The following is a 22,334-nucleotide window of genomic DNA, read 5'->3' on the forward strand; positions in this document are numbered from 1 at the left end:
TCTTCTCTACTGGTAATTTGGAAAAAGAACTCTCACCCCATGCCCACTCCCTCCGCCATTCCTGGGAGACAGGCAGGCTTACACTTGTGGTCACTGCCAGCGTAAGCCAGCAGGTTCCCAGTGAGATTGTATAGTGACAGTTCCAGCCCACTTGCTTCCTGGGTGTGGAGTGGAGAGCACAGAAGATTGCTGTGCTCTGTTCTGAGGGGGGAATGGAAACTTAGATCCTTAATCATTTTTCTACTTTGACTTTATCTTTTTTCTTTTGATCATTTTTCGTTCCCAACTCTGCTGTTTCCCTTCCCTTGATTTGGATCTTCCAATCAGGCAGCTCTAACTTTGTAGGTCCTCCCCACCTGGCCACTCCCTTGCCCCCTGGGACGACTAGGAGAAAGCACCCAGGCCCTGTGGCTCTAGACCTCTGTAGCTGTTGTAACCTGAGAAAAGAAGGGAAAAGGCCTAGCCTCTGGAGCCAGCTTGACTCCCGGTGGCCTGCCAGAGGATAAGAACCTTGCTCACTCAGCTCCCTCCCTCTTCTCTTTCCCCTCCCCTGCTGCATCAGGGCCCTCCCCCATCCGCACACACGGGCTGCTGGGTAAGTGGCAAGATGGCTCCCCTGCATGTCTCCGGCTGATCGCTGCCGCTTCGCCAATACAATAGAGCCAGCTACTACCAACAGCCTGGCCCTCTTCCTCCTCTTCCTCCAGAGAGACCCATCCAGCCGAACTCGGGGTTTGCCGTGAGGACTTAACCGCTTATCTCTTAAGAGCCAGATCTATTTTAGCCTCCCCGCTCCACCACCACCTCCCCTTCCATTTACCATTTTTTTGGATCCCCAGTTGCTGCATCTCCGTTTTCTCTTTCTGGATGGGGTGGCTGGGAGGAGGTGGTGGGATCTCCGGACAAGGAAGGTGGTTTATTTGGTTTGCTTGTTTTTGTTTTTGTTTTTTTTAATTTTTTTAGGTCTTTTTTTTTTGTTTGGCTTTTGTTATTTCTTCCATTCCAGAAAGGGATAAACAGCACTTCCAGGGGGAGAAAAAAATCATGTTATCAGACAGCAAAGAAGGGTGAGAGCCTCACATTTCCACCGTGCCTGTCCCTCCAGCTCGCCTGTCTTCCGTGCCTTCCTCATGGCTTTCACTCTTTCATTTTGGTTTGTTTTCAGGCATTCTGCTTTCTCCCTTTGTCCTTCCTGCTCGGTTTCTAATTGGCCCCAATTGCCCTCTCTGAGAAATAGGTTGTTTATTTTGTTTTGTTTTTTGATAAGCCTTTTTTCTAGATTTAAGCAATCAAATCACGTGTTTCTGTGGGGGCCTGTTAGCTGGGGGCCCAATCCTGATTCTGCCTCCCCCTCAATTCGTGCATCCTTCCCTGCTTACCCTAGGGAGGCTTCTCTGACCTCTGAGTGCTGGACAGCCTGTGGGAAAGGCTCAGTTTTCTGGTAGTGGTTGTTGGTCTGGGGAGGCTTGGTTTCCCCATTTCTGTCACTTGGGGCCCTGATCATCTTGATTGGATTTTTTTTAAACTAGTATTTGGGTGTCAGGGCGTGGGGGATTACAGTTTAGGAATGATGACAGAAAAGGGTAGGAAGATAGTTTATCAGAATTAAGTTTCTCAGTTTCTTTGTCCGAAGTGGATGCTAACTTTGTAAGAGTGGGTTCTGTGTGTTTGGAGGGAGTTGCATGGTGTGGGGGAGGGTGTGTACTGACTTGGGAGCCTGCTCTTTATCTCTTGGAAGTTGGAAAGAGGGAGTGGGAGAAACTGGGTGAGAGTCGGATGTAAGGACAATTCTTATCTGAGCAGGTAAAGGTGGCCTGGTTCTTTAAAGCTTTCATACTCTCTTCAGCAGTTTTAGGTTTTCCTAGGGTAAGAGAAGCTTGAACTCTATCACCAGCCCTACTTTTCTTCCTGCAACCCTCACCCCCCACGTTTTTCTCTGTTCCTGGTGTCTCCAGATCATGTGGATCATCAGGCTCTTACTTATTAAGCAGTTGATTAAACACAAGGTCAGGATCATTTGCCACAGCCATACCGTTTTTCCTTGTTTTCTGCTGTTTTAAGTCAGGCTTCCCTTAGATTCTCATGCAGGGTAAAGATGCCTGTGGCCAATGGTTAGGGAGACTGCAGGATTGTGTGCAAATCAGGATTACTTTTGAAGGACTTTTCAAGGGAGGATGTTTCATGCACGAGTACCCTGGACTTATTACCTAAGATCTGTTGGTGTCCTAGTCCCACGTAGAACAGTGTTCTCCCATCTGGGCAGTGGGTGGACTTGATTGCTGTAATCTGTGCTTTCCCCTCCTCCCCAAGGAAAACGGTTCCCACCAAGTGATGAGGCAAAGGGATTTTATGGCCCCAAAGCTAACATCTTGCTCTCTCTTCCCCCTGGTTCTTTCCTGCCCTTCCCTCCAACCTCTCCCATCTTGTCAGTGAGGAGGAGGAAGTGACCATGGACACAAGTGAAAACAGACCTGAAAATGAGGTTCCAGAGCCTCCGGTACCTGTTGCAGACCAAGTCAGCAATGATGACCGCCCAGAGGGCAGTACTGAAGATGAGGAGAAGAAAGAGGTAAATAGCCAAGCCACCTGTTGGGGTGGGTGGGCAGAAGGTGGACCTAGGGGGATCCCTCTTACACAGTGGGATAACATAAAGAGGGGGATAAGGCAGGGCCTTGGATTAGGATAGGGCCAAGGGAGAAATCGCTGCTTTAACCAGGGAGATCCCTTGTGATGGGGGACAAGGCTCTTTGATTTTTCCTTTCCCTACATGGGAAGTAGTGCAGTCCAGACTCCTAGAAGTTGATAAGTAACTGGGAAGCCTGTTAATGGCCCTTTTCCTAAAACTGTTGGGCTTTTCCTGCTAGCTGCTAAAGCTTCTGTGATAACGCCTTGAGCTTTCCCTCCTTTTTAAAAGCTTGGTGGAGTCCACGCCACCTAGTGGGCGTTGGTGGTTCTTACCAGATTGGCCATGCTGAGGAATTTTTGTTAATCATCTGCCCCCCAGTGGTCGTATTTATAGAGATGTAGCTTCTTAGAAACCAGCACTTGGGGGTGATCCAGAATACCCCTTCTCCATATCTGTGGCCCTTACTCCTTTTTTTGGCACGTATAGTATCTTTTCCCCATGCCCGAATCTGGAGGCTCCTCCCATCAGAGCCAGCGAAGTCTTCTTGGCGCCTAAAGAAATAGAATTAGCTGGGTTTAGGAGTGGGATTACAGGGTGGGAGGGACTGTTGTGTGTGTAGCCTTTCTCTGGTGTGTGTTGCGGGGGTGGGGGCCGGTGAAAGTGATTTGATGTGCAGAATATTATTTATTACAAGGTCCTTCTTCCCCGTAAAACTTTGTCCAAGTACCTCATGTACGGTAATCCGCCCGTAAAATATAACCCTGGCCAATCGCTGATGCCGCCTCTACCTCTGGACCCACCCGCTGCTACTGAGCTGCCCAATCAGAGCCAAGTCTGCTATCCAGGTGTCTTGGCCAGAGGGGGCATATGTATGGGCTCCTGCGATGGGCCCCCTTTTGCCTCCCTGTCTTGCTTACATCAGGGGGCTAAGAAGAGCACTGTACTGGAGAGACTTGTATTGAGAAAACAAAAGGCATTTGGAATGGGGTGGACTTGCATCATCTCCCTACTTGGGACACCCCAAGAAGAGTGTGCCGGTGCTGGGGTACCTGCCTACCAGCCCTTTTCCTATCAAGGATTGTGGGTTGCCTTGTTTGCTACAGACTGTTGAGATCCCCATCTAGGGACCAAGAAACGTAAAAGTCAATGTTTGTGATCACAGTGCCCTGCTGTAAAACACTGAGTGGGACCCACGGCTTAAGCTATGACGACTAGGGACCCTGCAGAGAAGTCTAGGGTCTGCCCCAGGGATTTAATACTGATGACAGCTCAGCCCATGTATCACCACTTGCTCATCAAATGGACTTATCTTTGGTCCCTGTTGTCCATGGTGAAGGGCAGCACGTTTGTTGCTCCAACTTCTCCTCCATCCCTGGAGGCAGGGACTCACTCATCCACCTGACTGGAACCACTGTCTCAGCTGGAGTCCCTGAGGAGATACCAGCCACAGCTCAGAAGAAACATTCTGATCTTGCTGCTGAATGTGTGCCAGGTCCTGGGGAAACTGACCTACTGCTAGCCCCAGGCTACCTTCATCAGAGGCTCCATGATCCCACTCGGTGAAAGGACCCCCTCCCCAGTTACATTCAGAGGAGAAAGGGACTCTGGAGTCACCACCTGGATTCCAAGTATTGGGTGGTGTTATTGCTGCAGCTTGCCACTGGTGGACATAGGGTCCTGCCTGCCTCTCATGATAAAAGGCAAGGACCATTACTGCTACTCACAGGCCAGCTCATCAGGGACTGCAAGATGATGCCCCTCCAGGGCCAGGACTGTCCCCTCTCCCCCCTCTGCCCCTCGCTGAGCCTGGCCACCGCCAGTGAACTGTCTTGACATCTTGGAAACTGGGCAGCGTTCCCCCACACGTTTCCCTCCCGCCCCCCCTGCGCCCCTGGGAGGACTCTGGCAGTGCCGTGCTGACTACCACGCCGTGCGCCCACCTTTTTTGCCAACCCAACCCCCCACCAATTGCACAGCGCCTAGCAGGGAGGGCTCATTCTGATTGGACCGGCGGTTGACTAGATACAGTACACAGTGAGGTGCGATTGGCTGAACTGAAGATCCCAGGTGTGAGATGGTACCTGGAACATTTGTCATATTCCTAGTTTATTTTCTTCTTTATTTTCTACCTCTTTTTTAATTTTTTATTTTAATTTTTTCTTTATTTTTCTGATTTCTTCGTTGGGTTTATTTATTTGGTTCGTGTTTTTCTTGTTTTAATTAAGACTTTTTTTTTTTTTTTTTTTTTTTTTTTTTCTTTTTCTCACTAACTTACCCATCAAGAGCGGCCTGGCTAGGGGTCAGGCTGGCCCTTAACAGAGACCAAGGAGACTTGGTTAGACGACATAAACGGGGCTGGGGGTGGATGGGAAAAGGGAAACATTAAGGGGACTCTGCCCTTGATGAAGGGTAGTAGGATAGTCTTAGTTTTTCCAGAAATAAGCACCTAAATCTGAAAACACTCCATTCCCTTTTTCTGTCTCCCTCTTTTTGCTCTGCCCATAGTGCTGTTCCCACTGAGTGTTTGGGAAAAACTGACCCAAAGCTGTCTTCTGGAGGTGATGGTTGGAAATTCTGAGGCTTTCCCTGGGGGCAGCCCGGCCTGCCCTTTATATAAACTTCCTTTCACCAGAGACCCCTTTCAGTTCTTTCTGCTTGCTCTTGGCCCAGGACTCTCATTCTCCAGTGAACCTGGTACAGTTCTTTTCACAGTGTGGTTGGGGTCTGGGTGATCCTCAAGCATCTCAGATCCTGTCAGGATGTCAGGCTGAGCGTTGAGAATAGGAAGACTACCTTGTGGGTGTTGCCATCCCAGAGTTGGATTTTCCTTGTGTCTTCCTCAGATTGGCAAAGAAGGACCTGGGAGGGCCTGCTAGCCCAGGTCTGGCCACAGCTTACTTGGTTTGGTGTTTTCATCACCTAGAGACAGTGGAAAAGTGCACGGTCAGCATCTTCCAAGTGTTGAGAGGGAGCTGGGCATGGTGGCTCATGCCTGTAATCCCACTTGGGAGGCTGAGACAGGAGGATCAATACAAGTTTGAAGCCAGCTTGGGCTATGTAGTGAGACCCTGGCTCACAGAACTCAAAACTTGAGCTCACTTTGGCAGCACATATACTAAAATCGGAACGATGCAGAGATTAGCATGGCCCTGCGCAGGGATGACACACAAATTCGTGAAGCATTCTTTTTTTTTTTTTTAATTAGCTCGGAGGTTGTTGAATTCCTCTTCCAGCTTATTTCTGGTAAAGCTAATACACTGATATAAAATGGAGTAGATGACTTCCCTACAACGTTTGCTTTTATTTTTCTCTAACTTGCATTGATCTGCTTCGTTTTTGCCGTTTGCCGCTTCTGTTTTGGTCTCTGTCTGTCTTTCTCTTTCTCTGTCTCTGTGTGTCTTTGGCATTTATGTTAAGATTGCCACATTTAACCTCCTTCCCCCCTCTCTGTGGGGTGTCTCTCTCTCTGTTTTTCCCCCTTATCTTCTCTATACAGAACGCGATGCCCAAATCATTCAAGAGGAAAATCTCCGTTGTCTGTAAGTCTAGCCCCAAATCCCTGATAAAGGTCATGAAAATTGGTGTTCAAGTGTATGTGTTGCTGAGGACTGGACCCAGGGCTTTATGCATGCTAGGCAAGCACCATACCAAAGATGTTTCCCCAGCTCCAACCACATTTTTAAGGAGAACAGTATCTCAAGCCATTCCCATCTAATGTATTTTTGAGGCAGTGTCTCTGTAGATCAGACTGGCTTCAAAGTGAAGCCTCCTGCCTCAGCTGGGAAATAACTGGGATTATAGGCATGTGCTACCACATCCAACTCTTTGAGGAATTTTCTCCTTTCAGGTATCTGACCTCCTTGAATGTGTAGTTAGAGACTCCCATGTAATACTTATCATTTTGTACTTTATTCTAAGAGCATATCTGAGGAAATGAATGTGCTGCACACCTCAAAAATAACACTTTTTTTTTGTCTTTTTGAGACGGTCTTCCTGGGGCCCCAGCTGGTCTGGAACCGGCTATGTAGACCAGGCTGGCCTCACAAAGATCCACCTGCCTCTGCCTCCCAAGTGCTGGGATTAAAGGAGTGCACCACCACCCCTGGCCAAACAGTAACTTTAAATTAACTTTTCCCCTTTGAGGAACTCTGGTTCATTTTTGGTTTTGAGACAGGATCTCACTACGTAGCCCAAGCTGGCCTGAAACTCAACACATAGACCAAGCAGGCCTAGAACTCAGAAATCTGCCTGCCTCTACCCACTGAGTGCTGGGATTAAGGAAGTCCCTAAGCTAATTAAAGTATAAAGTGCTCGTCTAACTAGTTACTCCTCTCTTCTCCTTTTCATAGACTGATAGCTCCCATCTGTCAGGAAGAGACGCCATCCCTTTTGTTCTAAAACCTTGATTTCGCCGGGCATGGTGGCGCATGCCTTTGATCCCAGCACTTGGGAGGCAGAGGCCAGCAGATCTTTGTGAGTTCCAGGCCAGCCTGGTCTACATAGTGAGTACCAGGCCAGCCTGGTCTATATAGTGAGTTCCAGGCCAGCTGGAGCTACAGGGAGATCCTGTCTCAAAAAGACAAAAAATAAATAAATAAAACCATAGTTTCCCCAGCCCCCAAATATTTCCTTAAGTTAACCTTTTGCTAAAACTCCAGCTGAAGGCAACTTATAGGTATTATAAGCTAGCAAGGGGCCTGAGACCATCTAACTGTTGGGTCCTATTTCTTGGGGACAGCAGCTACCAAGGGGGTACAAGCTGGAAACAGTGACACAGAGGGGGGCCAGCCTGGTCGAAAGCGACGTTGGGGAGCCAGCACAGCCACCACCCAGAAGAAGCCTTCCATCAGCATCACCACTGAATCACTCAAGGTGAGGTGGGAGGAACCAGGGAAGGGAGGATAAGACATGTTAAGGTGGGAGTAGACATGGGCCCAGTGTAACAGGGTAGCGGGGGTGTCTGTGTCCCAGAGCCTCATCCCCGACATCAAACCCCTGGCGGGGCAGGAGGCTGTTGTGGATCTTCATGCTGATGACTCCCGAATCTCTGAGGATGAGACAGAACGTAATGGCGACGATGGGACCCATGACAAAGGACTGAAAATATGCCGGACAGTCACTCAGGTAAAACTGCTGCACCCCAGCATCAGGTGGGGCAGTGGGCACATAGCAGGCAGCCAAGAAGCTAAGGTAAAAAGTTCTAGAATGGGACGCCCTGGCCTGTGCAGACAGTTGTTAATTGGTACATTCAGAAGTTTTGTACTGTACCAAATCTAACCAGCAGCCAGTTACCAAAAAAAACGTATTACAACACAGCCATGCCGGTTCACTTACTCTAGTCTGTAGTAGCTTGTGCTACAGTGCCAGGATTGAGAAGTTGCAACAGGAGCCAGAGCTGACAAAGCCAACAGCTTCCAGGTGGGTGAGATGGCTCAGTTGTGTAAAGGTGTCTACTGACAACATGAGTTTGATTCCTAGGACCTACATGGTGAAAAGAGACCCGAGTCCAAAGTTGCCCTCTGGCATGTGTGACACAGCGTACATACGCATACACACAAAAACTTAATTTTTTTTTTTAATTTTCTAATTCCAGCCCGTTTTCTTTAAAACAAGTTGAGAGCCTGAGAGAACAACCTTCTGCAGTGGAAGGAGTGTGCTAGGTTGACCCTACTGTCTTCTTTAGGAAGCCAGAGACTGAAGAGGACGTGCCAGTGTAGTGACAGACCATCTCTGTTATCTGATGCCTTCATAGGTAGTGCCTGCAGAGGGCCAGGAAAATGGGCAGAGGGAAGAAGAGGAAGAAGAGAAGGAGCCTGAAGCAGAGCCCCCCGCGCTTCCCCAGGTGTCAGTAGAGGTGGCCTTGCCCCCACCTGTGGAACACGAAGTAAAGAAAGGTGAGTCAAAAAACAGCTTCCTGAATTCTCTGAGCGCTGCATTTAGATTCCTTTGGGCATTTGGTGTTTACTGCCTTGTATTTCAGTAGTTTTCCTTGTTCTCTTCTTAGATACTTGGCTGTTTTGAGTTGTGTTTGTATCTGTAATGTTTGAGTCTCCACAGTAAGGAGATTAGGCTAGCATTGCACCTTGCATGTTGTGAGTACTCGGCACATTTAGATAGAAGATGCTACTTACTAGAGAATAAAAGAAGGGAACTGCGGGAGGGGGACCCTGCTCCCTATTGAAAGCTATTCTGTGCTGTCTTTCCTAGTAACTTTAGGAGACACTTTAACTCGGAGGTCCATTAGCCAGCAGAAGTCTGGAGTTTCCATTACAATTGACGACCCAGTCCGAACTGCCCAGGTGCCCTCCCCACCTCGGGGCAAGATCAGTAACATTGTCCATATCTCCAATTTGGTAAGTCATTGTTAGTTTACGAATTTATACTTTGGCCACGCGTGATGGCAGCTGCGCACACCTTTGATCCCAGCACTTGGGAGGTAGAGGCAGAGGCAGGTGGATCTCTGAGTTTGAGGCCAGCTGGGGCTACAGGGAGACCCTGTCTCAAAAAAAAAAAAAAAAGTTTACACTTTGGAAGCCGGGCTTGGTGGCACATACCTTTACTCCCAGCAGAGGCAGGCAGATCTCAGAGTTCAAGGGGCTCAGGGAGATCCTGTCTAAAAAAACACAGCCCTCCCCCCAAAAAAAAAAGAATTTACACTTTGGGGGCCTCAAGAGATGGCTTGAGCCATCAGCATACTGCTCTTGGACAGGACTCAAGTTCTGGGTTGGGTTCTCAGTGACCCACATTCAGTGGATGCCACTGGCCTCCAGGGGCACATGAACATACTTAAATAACAATAATAAAAATAAATCTTAAAGAGTTTACACTTTGGATTCAAGCTCCTGAGGTTCAACTCTTAGACCTGCCAGTTTGAATGAGTTGATGGAGTTGGCCTTGAATGAGTTAGTTTAGCCTGTTTTCCTCAAAAAACAACTTAGTGTAGGGCCACCTTCTTGATGACTGGCAGAGGGCTCGGCACATGTCTCAGTACTGTCACTCAAGTTCCTCCTGGAGGGCTGTGGACCTCCGCCCTCACCCAACCTGGAAGCTTTGCACCTGTGACAGTAGTTTGGGAAATCTGAATGTATAGTTCAAGACCTTGGAAGTTGATTTTCATTGGCAGGTTCGTCCCTTCACGTTAGGCCAACTGAAGGAGTTGTTGGGGCGCACCGGAACCTTGGTGGAAGAGGCCTTCTGGATTGACAAGATCAAGTCTCATTGCTTTGTAACGGTGAGGGGAAGAAACTGATTCTGTAGTTTGTGACCCATTTTCTTTGTGAATGAGACGGACTGAAGATGTCCTCTGCCTTCTTCTCACCAGTATTCAACAGTAGAGGAAGCCGTAGCCACCAGAACAGCTCTGCATGGGGTCAAGTGGCCCCAATCCAATCCCAAATTCCTTTGTGCTGACTATGCTGAGCGAGATGAGGTGAGAAGCCTAAGGAAAAGAAGGAGGAGATGGGCAGAGGAAGCCATTTTCTGGTAGATTGCAGCTGAGACCCTAACCAAACCTGTTCTTCTCTCTTTATACCTGGGCTGCTTTGATGAGAATGATAGTCCTCCATCCTGACTGTCCTTGTCCCTCTGCCCACAGCTGGACTATCATCGGGGCCTCTTGGTGGACCGTCCTTCTGAAACAAAGACAGAGGAACAGGGGGTACCAAGGCCCCTGCATCCCCCACCCCCACCCCCAGTTCAGCCACCATCCCACCCCCGAGCAGAGCAACGGGAGCAGGAGCGAGCTGTGCGAGAGCAGTGGGCAGAGCGAGAACGGGAAATGGAGCGGCGAGAGCGAACCCGATCAGAACGTGAATGGGACCGGGACAAAGTTCGAGAAGGCCCCCGCTCCCGATCACGGTCCCGTGACCGCCGTCGCAAAGAACGAGCAAAATCTAAAGAAAAGAAGAGTGAGAAGAAAGGTACTGAGTTTTGAGGGTACCTCATGTCTCCTAGATGGAGGGACAGGCACCCAAATGGGATGGGTCAAGTAGGTTATATGCATCAAATTTCATATCCTCCTTCCTACCCCAGAAAAAGCTCAGGAGGAGCCACCTGCCAAGTTGCTGGACGACCTTTTCCGTAAGACTAAGGCAGCTCCCTGTATCTATTGGCTTCCACTGACAGACATCCAGGTGAGTGCTGTCCTTTTGAGTACTGTCCTCAGAGTGGACAAGGCTTGATTGAAGCAGTCGTTGCACTCAGGGATATATAAGACTACAAGACTAGGTAGACCCAGGCATTGGCTTAGGGTAGTAGAGAAGAAACCGAGCATCGTAGAAAGAATCTGTTAAGAAACAGCTGATGATTATGCTGTTAAGGAGCTAAACCGGGGGCTGGAGAGGTGGCTCAGCTGTTTGAGAGCACTGGCTGCTCTTGCAGAGGACTGGGGTTCAATTCCCAGCACCCACATGGCAGCTGACAACCATCTGTAACAACCATTCCAAGGGATCTGACACCCTCTTCTGACCTCTGTGGACAGAGGTGCTCATGGTGCACTCACATGCAGGCAAAGCACATAAAAAATAAACCTTTAAAAGTATACTAAAGTTGACCATGAATGCAAGAACCTAAGGTTTGTGGGTTTCTTGGGAAGCCACTATAAGCTAGGCTTCTTGGAACTTGATTTGTTAGCAGAGAAATACGTGTTTTATCAACTCTTCCATACCGCCTAATGTCTAGAATTCATGCTGTTTTATGAGAGTTTGTGTGTATGGGGGAAGTGCATGCCACCATGCAGGGGAAAGCAGAAGACAGCTCTGGGGTTGGTTCTCCTTCAACCTTTACATGGGTTCTGGGGATGGACTCGGATTGTCAGGCTTTTGCAGCAGGAGCTTTTCTCACTGAGTCATCTTGCTGGGCCCCTTAACCTGAATTTTTTTTTAACTTGAGGGTATTTTAGGCTTAATGCTACTTGGGAGATTTGTTTGTACCCATAGTGATGGAAGCTAAGGAAATAACAGGCATGATGCCAGCTCCTCCTCGTCCTGTATAAAAGTAAAGTTTGCAAAGAGCTGAGAAAGGTGCAGTTGTGGAGCCCACTCTCTCCCCTATGCCCACCTCTTCTGCTTAACAGCAAAACTGACCGTGACCCCGAACTAGGAGAGACAGGATGGACAAAGTGGGACCTGCGCAGGCAGGACTGTGATGCGCATCTGTCTCTGCCCTTCTTACCCGACTACAGATTGTTCAGAAGGAGGCAGAGCGGGCTGAAAGGGCCAAGGAGCGGGAGAAGCGGCGAAAGGAACAAGAGGAAGAAGAACAGAAGGAGCGGGAGAAGGAAGCTGAGCGGGAACGGAACCGACAGCTGGAGCGGGAGAAACGTCGGGAGCACAGCAGGGAGAGGGACAGGGACAGGGAGAGAGAGAGGGACAGGGAGCGGGACAGAGGGGACCGAGATCGGGAGAGGGAAAGGGACCGGGACCGAGGCCGGGAGAGGGATCGCAGAGACACCAAGCGCCACAGCAGAAGCCGGAGTAGGAGCACACCTGTGCGGGACCGGGGTGGGCGCCGCTAGCCAGGAAAACACTAGGAGAGCTGTGGGTACCTGCCACTCTGCCCTGGGGGGTTAAAGGCCACAGAGGGATAATCACCACCACCCTGGAACCAAGGGTCTCTCACACCATTGCTCAGTGCTGAACTATGACTGCCACCTGTCCCCACATAACAAATGGAGCAGTGGCATTCTCCCTCCTCACCCCCCAACCTAACTAATGGGACTTAACCCTCTTTTTTCCCAGTAAGTTTGAGAACTGTGTTATGGAAGAAAGGGTTTGGCCAGAAGTGGGGAACAGCCAAGTGCCCCAGACCTCTTCATTTTGTCCTCCATCCTGCTTTCCACCTCCCTTGGGTACTCACAGCCTCTTGGGAACAGCCGGGGCCAGGACTGGGTTACCTATGAGCTGAATCAGCGTCTCCTCCTGAGTCCCAGGGCCCCTGCAGTTCCCTCTCCTGTCCTGCCACCTTTGCCTGTTGCCCTCTGGTTCTGCTTTATACCCACCTTTTCCTTTTGTTCAATTTTTATTTTTTTTATTTTTATTTTTAAATGATGTGGTCTATGGAAAAAAAATTAAAATCTGACTTAGTTTTAACTAGTACTTGAGTGCCTTTCCTTGGGAAGGGTTTGGGTGACAGGGCACGCTGAAGAGGATAGCAAGCATCTGCACTCCTAGGACTCTCCCTCCCTGCCTTCCCAAAGCCACATGGGTCTTCATCGCCCTAGGAAATGGGACGTTTTTTGCAGCAAAGTCGATGGTTTCCCAGTCCCCTGCACATTGAGGCATGTGGTCACCTCACCACCTTCAAGATGCCGCCCACAGCTGCCGCCAGGGGGCGCGAGCCTGCGCTCTGTAGGTCCTGGCACATGAGCTTTCCCTGTGAAGGCTGCGCTCCCCGCCGAGGTCGTGCTGCCCCAGCCTGTACCAGAGCCCCTCCGCCAAGCTCAGCCCGGAGGACCCGTTGTGCTGGTCGGCTCAAGCTCTCGGGGTGCTGCAGCCCGTGCTCTGCCCAAGCTCCCGGGGTGCTACAGTCCAGCAGCCACGCCAGTTCCTGGAGCCAGGCGGGGCGCTCGGGGCAGGTGCCCGCAGTGGCCTGACGCCGCACCCCCGGCTGCGCCCTAGGCAGGTGATGCCGGCTTCGCGCGGGGCTGCGCCCTCCGTGCTCCAGGGAGGGCCTGGCTGTCCTCCCGCCCGGGTGTCCTGCCGCGCCGCGGGCCAGGCCGGGAGGGGCCCCGCATCTGTATGCGCCCGGCAGCCCCAGAGCGCCGAGGGGGCGGGAGCGAGGCGCCTCCCCGCCCCCGCCGCGGCCCGGCTGGCCGGGGAGGGTCGGAGGCTGGGCTCTCCTCTCCCGCGCAGAGCCGCGGCGCTCCTCCGCAGGCGGAGCCTCCTTCCCCCGCCCCCTCCGTCTCGCTCCCTTGTTCTCGCTCAGACCTGCAGCGGAGCCGCGGCGCCGGCTCGGATCCGTTCGGGCTGTGCCCCGGGAGCCAGCTGCCGAGGCGGGAGGGGCGCTGCCCGGCGTCCTGGGCCCCTCGGCGCTGCTAGGTAAGGACGCCTGGCCGGGAGCCGGGTCGGGGACCAATTGGGGCCGCGGGGCCGCAGCTGGCGGGGGTTCAGTGGTGCGCTCCGAGCTGCCAGCCGCTGCCGGCTCCTTTCTCCCGCGCTCTGCCGCTTGCTTTCCTCCCTCACACCTCTCCCTTTCCCCTCTCGGTTCTCTTCACTGCCTTCTCTCTCCTCAACCCCTGTCTCTCTTGTTCTGTCTTTTCCATCTCTTCTGCCTCTTTGCCTTTTTCTTCCTCTACCTGTCTCCTCTTTTCCGTTTCCCGCTCGCCTTTGCTCCCGGTTACCCTCCCCTCCCTTCCTCTCCTCTTCCCTTCCTGCTGTCCTGTTTCCCACTCCTCTATTTCCTTCTCTTCGTCCCGCCGCCCTCCCTGGTCCCCAGCTGCCCTCTGGCTTGGCTTCTCTTGGGAGCAACGGAGTGTCAGGTGTGAGTCTGCCCAGGGGAAGGAGGAAGGGCAGACAGCTACCTGCCGGTCGCCCCGGGAAGAGAGCAAGCAGTGGGAAGGGTCCCCCTTCTTAGCTCCTTTCCCGCAGCTCCTCCCTACCGCCACTGCTCCTGGTGGCTTCCTCTACCAGAATGAAGTTCCCAAGGCCTGATCTCTCTCTCTCTCTCTCTCTCTCTCTCTCTCTCTCTCTCTCTCACACACACACACACACACACACACACACATACGGACGGACGGACGGACAGACGGACGGACGTATACACCACACACACACCACACACACACATACACCACACACATACACATACCATACACACATATACACATACATACACACCACACACACCACACACATACACACACGACACACATACACTCTCTCACACACACACACACACACACACACACACATACGGACGGACGGACGGACGGACGGACGGACGTGGAGCGCGCCTCTGTACCACCGCCAGTTCCCAAGCCTGGTGACTCCTTCCTGCCTTCCAGACACCCAGCCTGCTTCCCTGGTCTCTTTCCTTCTCGGTGCTGCCCTTCTCTCTGCGGTCCTCCTAGCTCTCACCTGGTCTTCCCTGTCTGCCAGACTATCCCTGATTCTTGATCCAACCCTCAATCATGCTGTCTCTGGCCCCTGGGTCAGCCTCCACTACCCTCTTCCCTGTCTCAGTGTCCTGCCTGCAACCTTTTCCCCAATTCTCCCAGCTGCAGCCCCACTCTGCTTCACCAAACTGATCCCCCTTAAGTACTGCCGCTGGCAGAGTGGGCTAGGGACAAGGTCTGGAGATGTGGGGTTGGCCCAGAAGGGGGAGAGAGACTTTCCTAAGTCCCAAGCTGTCTTAGGTGACACTCCTTGTCATCTTTCAACCTTTAAGGCCACATGTCTATGAATCCCAAGCCCTTCATTTCAAGCCCTTTTTGTCACCCTGCCTACGTTCTCTAGTATCCTGGCTATGTGCCCAAGATGGGAGGACAGTGACAGGATTTGGAATGCCAAACCCTTCCAGCATCCTCTCTCTTTTTCCCTCCCCAGCTCCTCGGAGTTGACTGACCTGAGATTTATGGGCTTGGAGGGCTGGAAGTGAATGCAGGCAGAGCCTGGGTGGCAGGGTCAGACTGTCTACTCTGTCTTAGACTGGGTTCTGGGCAGTGGGCTCTCTGGTTCCTTAGAGATCTGGGCTTAAGCATCTAAGTTTGGGGAAGAGTAGGATTTAGAGTTTCCTTGATCCTGAGCAGCTACCTATCCTACAGGTGTGGATCCATGGGGTAGCCCCATCGCATCTGCCCCAGCCAGCTCATGGGCCACCTGGCCTTGCCCAGCCTCAGCACCCGGGCCCAGTGAACAAGAGCCCTGGCTGGATTCCAAACATGTGGGGCCTTGTGAGGCTCCTGCTGGCCTGGCTAGGTGGCTGGGGCTGCATGGGGCGCCTGGCAGCCCCAGTCCCAGCCTGGGCAGGGTCCCAGGGACACCCAGGTCCTGCACTACTGCGGACCCGAAGGAGCTGGGTCTGGAACCAGTTCTTTGTCATTGAGGAATATGCTGGTCCAGAACCTGTCCTTATTGGCAAGGTAAGGATCAACCCCTCCCGGGTCTACTCTGACTATTCTATCAGGCCCTTAGGCCCTGCCCTATAACTTCATCACTCTGCAATGACCTTGGTCCCTTAGGCTTCCTAACACTCCACCCTAACCTAGACTCTTTAACCCTCTTACTCTGCACTTGAAACTCTGCCATTTTTCCCCCCAATTCCTACAGCTGCACTCAGATGTTGACCGGGGTGAGGGCCGCACCAAGTACCTGCTAACTGGGGAGGGGGCAGGCACTGTATTTGTGATTGATGAGGCCACAGGCAATATCCATGTGACCAAGAGCCTGGACCGGGAGGAAAAGGCACAGTATGTGCTGCTGGCCCAAGCTGTAGACCGAGCCTCCAACCGGCCCCTGGAGCCCCCATCAGAGTTCATCATCAAAGTGCAGGACATCAACGACAATCCACCAGTGTTTCCCCTTGGGCCTTACCATGCTACAGTGCCCGAGATGTCTAACGTCGGTGAGCACCCCAGCTCTGAATGCCCAGCTTTCCTGGAACTCTTTTACCTCTCCTCTAGCTATCTGCCCCAGAATTCACCTTCTGTAATTCAGCCTCCCTCACATCTGGGTTCCCTCATCTACTGTTCTTTTTCTTCTGGCCCTGCCCCTGCTGAATGGGGTGTGGGGATCTCCCACAGGGACCTCAGTGATTCAAGTGACTGCTCACGATGCTGATGATCCCAGCTATGGGAACAGCGCCAAGCTGGTATACACTGTACTGGATGGACTACCTTTCTTCTCTGTGGACCCCCAGACTGGTAAGAATGGACTTGGAAGCCTTGTGGGGCATCCACAGGGACAGACACCCTCTGACCCAGTGTCTCTCCCTAGGAGTGGTGCGTACAGCCATCCCCAACATGGACAGGGAGACCCAGGAGGAGTTCTTGGTGGTGATCCAAGCCAAAGACATGGGTGGCCACATGGGGGGGCTGTCGGGCAGCACTACAGTGACAGTCACCCTCAGCGATGTCAACGACAATCCTCCCAAGTTCCCTCAGAGTAAGAGGGCAGTATTGTGCCTGAACTATCCTTTGACTACCCTGTTCCTGAGACCTCTGAAGAAGCAATCCCTCCCCAGTTCCATCCCTGCCAGACCCTGGGAAAAGGAAGTGTTGGGGTAGGGAAGGAGGACTAGGGACATCTCTAAGAACACATCTTCCCTTCTTCTTTCCCTAAGGTCTATATCAGTTCTCTGTAGTGGAGACAGCTGGGCCTGGAACCCTAGTGGGCCGCCTACAGGCCCAGGATCCAGACCTGGGGGACAACGCCCTCATGGCATACAGCATCCTGGATGGGGAAGGGTCGGAAGCCTTCAGCATCAGCACAGACTCCCAGGGTCAAGATGGGCTCCTTACTGTCCGGAAGGTTAGCCTCCTGCCTGTTACCACCTGTAGACTCAGCTGGGAGTATAGCTCAGTGGTAGAGAGCTCACCTAGCAAGCACTAAGGCCTAGGTTTGATCCCCAGCACCAGGGGAAAAACGAAACAAACAAAAAACACCTTGCGCCTTCCTACTCACTGGTCATACTACTTTTTTGGTTTTGTTTTGTTTTTTTTGTTTCATGAGTATGCGTGTATTGCCTGCATGTGTGTAAGTGCACCATGTTGTGCAGCGCTCACAGAGGTCAGAAGGTGTTGGATCCCCTAGAACTGGAGTTACAGACGATTGTCAGCTGCCATGTGGGTGCTGGGACTTGAACCCTGGTCCCCTGCAAGAGCAATCAGTGCTCTTAACCACTGAGCCTTTTCTCCAGCCCCACCGGCCATAATTCTAACTAGTCTCTTAGAACCATACTCAGGACCCCTATGTAGAAACTTAGAGATCACAGTGATCTTACCTTTGAAATAAGACCCTGAGGACTGGAAAGGGGAAATAACCATCTCAGGGTCACTTAACAAGTCTACAGTGGCGTTGGGGGTGACTGTAGAGTTACCAGTTACAAATGTGTCACCCACCATGACCACTGAAGCCACACCTCTCCAGTGCCACCTGTCCTCAGCACTGGGTGCATGCTGTGAGGTGGGCCCACCCTGGTTTCTAAATTCCTCACTCACTCTTGTCTCCCCTCATCATAGCCCCTAGACTTTGAGACCCGTCGCTCCTACTCCTTCCGTGTGGAAGCCACCAACACGCTCATCGACCCAGCCTACCTGAGGCGAGGTCCCTTCAAGGATGTGGCCTCCATACGAGTGACTGTGCAGGATGCCCCAGAGCCACCTGCCTTCGCTCAGGCCACCTATCACCTGATAGTACCCGAGAACAAAGCTCCTGGGACCCTGGTGGGCCAGATCTCAGCCAGTGACCTGGACTCCCCAGCCAGCCCGATCAGGTGAGCTGTAGTGTGAGCTGGGGAAGGGGGAACAAGGCTTCCTCTAAGGAGCCCAAAGACGGATTATTCCTCGGATGTGAACTCTACCTTGCTGCAAACCATGCTTCCCAGTAAAGGTCTCCTTCCCTGAGCCCGTTCGCTGCTCTGCAGGCCTAGGTGTAGAGGAGGGCTGGTGGGCTTGGCTAACCACAGCCCTGGTCTCTTCCTATCTCTTTGGGTAGTTTGGAGTGGCGCCTCCCAGTGGCAGTCCAAGCAAATGTAATCTCATTTGATAAATGGATCTCTATTGGTCATTCCCTAAGTGCTTCACATTTTACCCACTCGATAACATTTAATTCTCACAACATCCCTATGAAGTTGGTGTCATCATCACCAGTTGTTTTTAGAGGCCAACTGTGAGTGGTTAAGTAATTTGCCCATTGTGAGTGACAGGGCTGGTCTTCAGATCTGGACCTGTCAGCCTTGGGAACAGCCACTCTTCCCATTTCCCTGACCAGCATCCCTGCCATAACTCTGTGAGGGAGGTGCTGGTGTCATTCCCATTTTGCGGTTGATTAAACAAGGTCAAATGATTTCCCCAAGGTCACAGAGCTGGTCTGAGGCAGAGCAGGGATGAAACACAGGTCCTTGGGTTCCCAGAACAGAGCCTACAAGTCTGAAAGACAGGTAGTGTTTCTCCTTTTCTACCTCTTTCTGTATCTCTACTGCCGCTCCCAAGAAATCCAGTCCCCCAAGTCTTAGGTCCTCCCAACACTCCAAGGCTCTGAGTGCCTAGGACAGGCTCTGCTCAAGAAGCTTGGGTTCTCTCCCAAATGAGCCCCGAGGCCCAGCAGGGAGAACAGAAGGGGAAAAGGGAGGGAGGGTGGCAGCTCCCAGATCGGCTCCATTTTCCCCAGATACTCCATCCTCCCCCACTCGGATCCAGAGCGTTGCTTCTCCATCGAGCCCGAAGATGGTACTATCCGAACAGCAGTGCTCCTGGACCGGGAGGCTCGTGTCTGGCACAACCTTACCGTGCTGGCCACAGAAATGGGTGAGGAGTCCTGGGCCCCTAAGGAGGCAGCGTCTTCCTGGCAGAGTCCTGAGTGTGGGTGGGGAAAGACAGCAACAGCCATCACTCTCTCATCAGTGTTCAGTTCCTGGCCTTCAGCCTAGAAGCTTACCACCCAGCAGACCTTTTCAGGTTGGACACAGAAGGGCACAGGCTGCCTGTTCTTGACCCTACATTTATGTCTCACCTGACTTGCTCAAACCCAGAACCAGTAGGTCTTGTTCCAGTGACACCCCACACCTCCCACCCTGTGTTCCTCTCTCTGTCTGTTCTCTGCCTCCGGCTGGAGCACAGAGCCAGAAAGGGGCTATGTGCCTTCTCTGGGAGCTAAGCAGGCCTATACCAGCAAGCCCTCCCAAAGAAACCCCGGTAAAAGCCTTACAGGAACTTGTCCCCCCACCACCACCAAAGTAGTGGAAGCATGCCAGCCTCATGTGCAGGTCCTCCTGCCCTCCACTCCCTGGCCTGGGAGACAAGGAAACCTCCCTCCCTTCTGTGAGTAGCATCTTATGCCCCTGCTGTTTTCAAATTATATACCAGCATTATGGCTGTAGATATGGCTGTTAATACATGTTAGGGAAGAGCTAGATGGATGTGTATGTGTGGGCATGTACTCAGGAGTGGGTATAATTGGTATGTGTGGAAAACATTGCTGGGTATGTGGTACACACCTGTAATCCCAGCACTCAGGAAGCTGAGGCAACAGAATCAGGAGTTCAAAGTCATCTTTAGCTATAAGGGAGTTCAAAGGCAGCCTGGGTTATATGAGATCCTATCTCAAAGAATAAATAAAACACACACATACTTATGACCATATATTAACAATATATATGTTCACAATTGAGTGTTTGCATAAAATTGTATTTGTATTATTGGTGCATGTGTGATTATATATGTATGTGTGGAAGATTAATTTGTTGTTTATTGTGTATCAGGCACTATTTCAAGCACTGAAAATGTGTTAGCTCACTTAACATCACAGCTTTATGAGAGATATAATTATTTCCCTGTTTTCAAGTGAGGAAACTCATAAAAAGAGAAGTTAAGTAACTTCCCAAACTCACACAGAAAATAAGTGGTGGAGGCATCTAACCTAGTCAGTTTCAGTCTTATCCCCTCCGCCTTACTGCTTTTCACATGGGTTACAATATATGTTCGAGTTTGTTTTCTGTATATGCAGCTGTGTGATACCTGGCAGTACTATGTGTTTGTGGCTGCAAACATATCTATAGAGATGATTCTCTGTGAGTGTGAGAGTGTGTGTGTGTCTATTCCACTTGTGTTGTACATGAAAATGCATTCTCTGGGCCTGGGGAGGGGTGGGAGGTACTGCTGCACTCACTGTGCGTATCTGCTTCATGTATGTTTGATTCATTTTCTGTTTCATATGTTTAACTTGTTTTCAGCATCCATGTATTATATATTGCTGTGACTATTTACATATTTCACTGGTTTACATCTGCACACAACCTGTATGTACCCTCTACTTATCCTTCCTTTATACACGTGATGCATTTGTCTCACATATGAGTTACTATGTGTGCACATCATGGGTACTGTATTTTTGTTGCGTGTATATTGTATAATATACAATCTTGGGTATTGTGTGACTATCATATGCACTTGGTATTGTTCCATCCCCTTTAAAACACGGTTTGCTGCTTGTATGTTACATGGCGTCTCATGTTGTTCCGTGTACATGCTGTGCTATGTGTGGCATCTATGCCTCTGCATCATGTATGTCGTGTGTGCATGTGTGGGGTGTATATGTTGGTGTTCTGGCTTCAGATAGCTCTGCACAATCCTCCCGTGTACAAGTGGCCATCCAGACCCTGGATGAAAATGACAATGCTCCCCAGCTCGCTGAGCCCTACGACACCTTTGTGTGTGATTCTGCAGCTCCTGGCCAGGTGAGCAGCTGAGGCAGGTGGGGTGGAATCTCAAGGCCTCTAGCAGCACGCCACTGAAGGCCTTTCTTCTTCCTCCTAGTTGATTCAGGTCATCCGAACCCTGGACAGAGATGAAGTTGGGAACAGTAGCCGGGTCTCCCTTCAAGGTCCTTTGGGCCCTGATGCCAACTTCACAGTCCAGGATAACCGAGGTGGGTGGCCCCCTGCAACCATGCCCATGCCTTCCTTCCTCCTCTCCTTCCCACACCCCTGGCTTAGCCTGACTGCCTTTGCCCCACAGGTGGAACCTTCTACCCAACAGTAGGTCGGTGTGCATTTACACTTAATTTGTTTGCTTTTCCTTCCCATGGGATGTTGGCTCTATGGGCTGGGCCAGGCCTACCAGGAATGCCTACCAACCGTCTTCCCTTTCCCACAGATGGCTCTGCCAGCCTGCTGCTGCCTTCCCGCCCTGCGCCTCCCCGCCAGGCCCCCTATCTGGTTCCTATAGAACTTTGGGATTGGGGACAGCCAGCTCTGAGCAGCACTGCCACAGTGACCGTCAGTGTGTGCCGCTGCCGCCCAGATGGCTCCGTGGCATCCTGTCGGCCTGAGGCTCAACTGTCACCCACTGGTCTCAGCACTGGTGCCCTGCTTGCCATTGTCACCTGTATGGGCACCCTGCTTGGTGAGTCAGGCCACAGTGGACACCACAGTGGACACAGATGTGATATCTGGGCCTGTTTGGGGGAGGGAGGAGCTAGATCTCAGGACATGGGTTATGAATGACCCCTGCATGTCTGGATTGTCCTACTGTGACCTCATACCTCTGACCTGCAAATCCATGACAGTAACTAGCCATAAAGATTACTGATTGAATCCCCATCCTGTGGCAAGTGTGGTGCTGGACACATCACATAGGTTGTTTGATTTTTATTTTTCCAACACCATAAGGAGAAGGTCTCCCTCACAGCAAGTGACGGGGAAGTCAGTGTTCAAAGCAAGGTTTGCCAACCGTCAGACTAGGGCCTGCAGCCTCTGGCCACCCTGCCCTGTTTCACCTGGCCGGGGCTACCAGGGCCAGGAACCAGCTGGCTCAGCGCCTCGCCTGCTCCTGCGCAGCCCTGGTGGTGCTCTTCGTGGCCCTGAGACGGCAGAAGCAGGAAGCACTGATGGTACTAGAGGAGGAGGACGTCCGCGAGAACATCATCACCTACGACGACGAGGGTGGTGGGGAGGAGGACACGGAGGCCTTTGACATCGCCGCCCTGCAGAACCCCGACGGAGCCGCCCCGCCCGCAGCCGGCCCCCCGGGGCGCCGCGACGTGCTGCCCCGCAC

At 51.7% G+C, this 22,334-nt stretch overlaps 2 protein-coding genes and 1 non-coding gene across 7 annotated transcripts in view; all 3 read left to right on the forward strand.

The window, feature by feature from the left end:
* Acin1 (apoptotic chromatin condensation inducer 1) overlaps window positions 1-12,718 on the forward strand; it is a 47,089-nt gene extending 34,371 nt beyond the window's left edge. The window contains exons 1-13 of one of the 5 annotated variants that reach the window (XM_017799833.2): window positions 579-595; window positions 1,007-1,067; window positions 2,431-2,569; window positions 6,123-6,165; window positions 7,365-7,498; window positions 7,598-7,750; window positions 8,379-8,520; window positions 8,834-8,979; window positions 9,750-9,857; window positions 9,948-10,055; window positions 10,221-10,545; window positions 10,658-10,758; window positions 11,808-12,714. In XM_017799833.2, coding sequence (XP_017655322.1) covers window positions 1,045-1,067; window positions 2,431-2,569; window positions 6,123-6,165; window positions 7,365-7,498; window positions 7,598-7,750; window positions 8,379-8,520; window positions 8,834-8,979; window positions 9,750-9,857; window positions 9,948-10,055; window positions 10,221-10,545; window positions 10,658-10,758; window positions 11,808-12,140 — 1,755 coding nt within the window. In that variant the 5' untranslated portion in view covers window positions 579-595; window positions 1,007-1,044 and the 3' untranslated portion in view covers window positions 12,141-12,714. Of the gene's footprint in view, window positions 1-578; window positions 740-1,006; window positions 1,068-2,430; window positions 2,570-6,122; window positions 6,166-7,364; window positions 7,499-7,597; window positions 7,751-8,378; window positions 8,521-8,833; window positions 8,980-9,749; window positions 9,858-9,947; window positions 10,056-10,220; window positions 10,546-10,657; window positions 10,759-11,807 lie in introns of those variants that run through there. The other 4 variants (XM_029566836.1, XM_017799832.2, XM_017799831.2 and 1 more) reach the window with 4 other exon arrangements.
* LOC115071515 lies at window positions 5,718-5,820 on the forward strand. The gene has a single exon (XR_003850595.1). It is a non-coding gene; the product is annotated as a U6 spliceosomal RNA (small nuclear RNA).
* A 799-nt stretch (window positions 12,719-13,517) lies between the features above and the next one.
* Window positions 13,518-22,334, forward strand: part of Cdh24 (cadherin 24) — a 10,184-nt gene continuing 1,367 nt past the window's right edge. The window contains exons 1-12 of the mRNA XM_029566845.1: window positions 13,518-13,662; window positions 15,387-15,704; window positions 15,892-16,186; window positions 16,365-16,484; window positions 16,558-16,725; window positions 16,904-17,091; window positions 17,802-18,055; window positions 18,952-19,088; window positions 20,895-21,016; window positions 21,096-21,207; window positions 21,435-21,683; window positions 22,118-22,330. Of these exons, the coding sequence (XP_029422705.1) occupies window positions 15,504-15,704; window positions 15,892-16,186; window positions 16,365-16,484; window positions 16,558-16,725; window positions 16,904-17,091; window positions 17,802-18,055; window positions 18,952-19,088; window positions 20,895-21,016; window positions 21,096-21,207; window positions 21,435-21,683; window positions 22,118-22,330 (2,059 nt within the window). The 5' untranslated portion in view covers window positions 13,518-13,662; window positions 15,387-15,503. The remainder of the gene's footprint in view (window positions 13,663-15,386; window positions 15,705-15,891; window positions 16,187-16,364; window positions 16,485-16,557; window positions 16,726-16,903; window positions 17,092-17,801; window positions 18,056-18,951; window positions 19,089-20,894; window positions 21,017-21,095; window positions 21,208-21,434; window positions 21,684-22,117; window positions 22,331-22,334) is intronic.

The sequence above is a fragment of the Nannospalax galili genome, unplaced genomic scaffold, assembly GCF_000622305.1.
Source record: "Nannospalax galili isolate Female #2095 unplaced genomic scaffold, S.galili_v1.0 scaffold1119, whole genome shotgun sequence".
Taxonomy (NCBI): Eukaryota; Metazoa; Chordata; class Mammalia; order Rodentia; family Spalacidae; genus Nannospalax; species Nannospalax galili.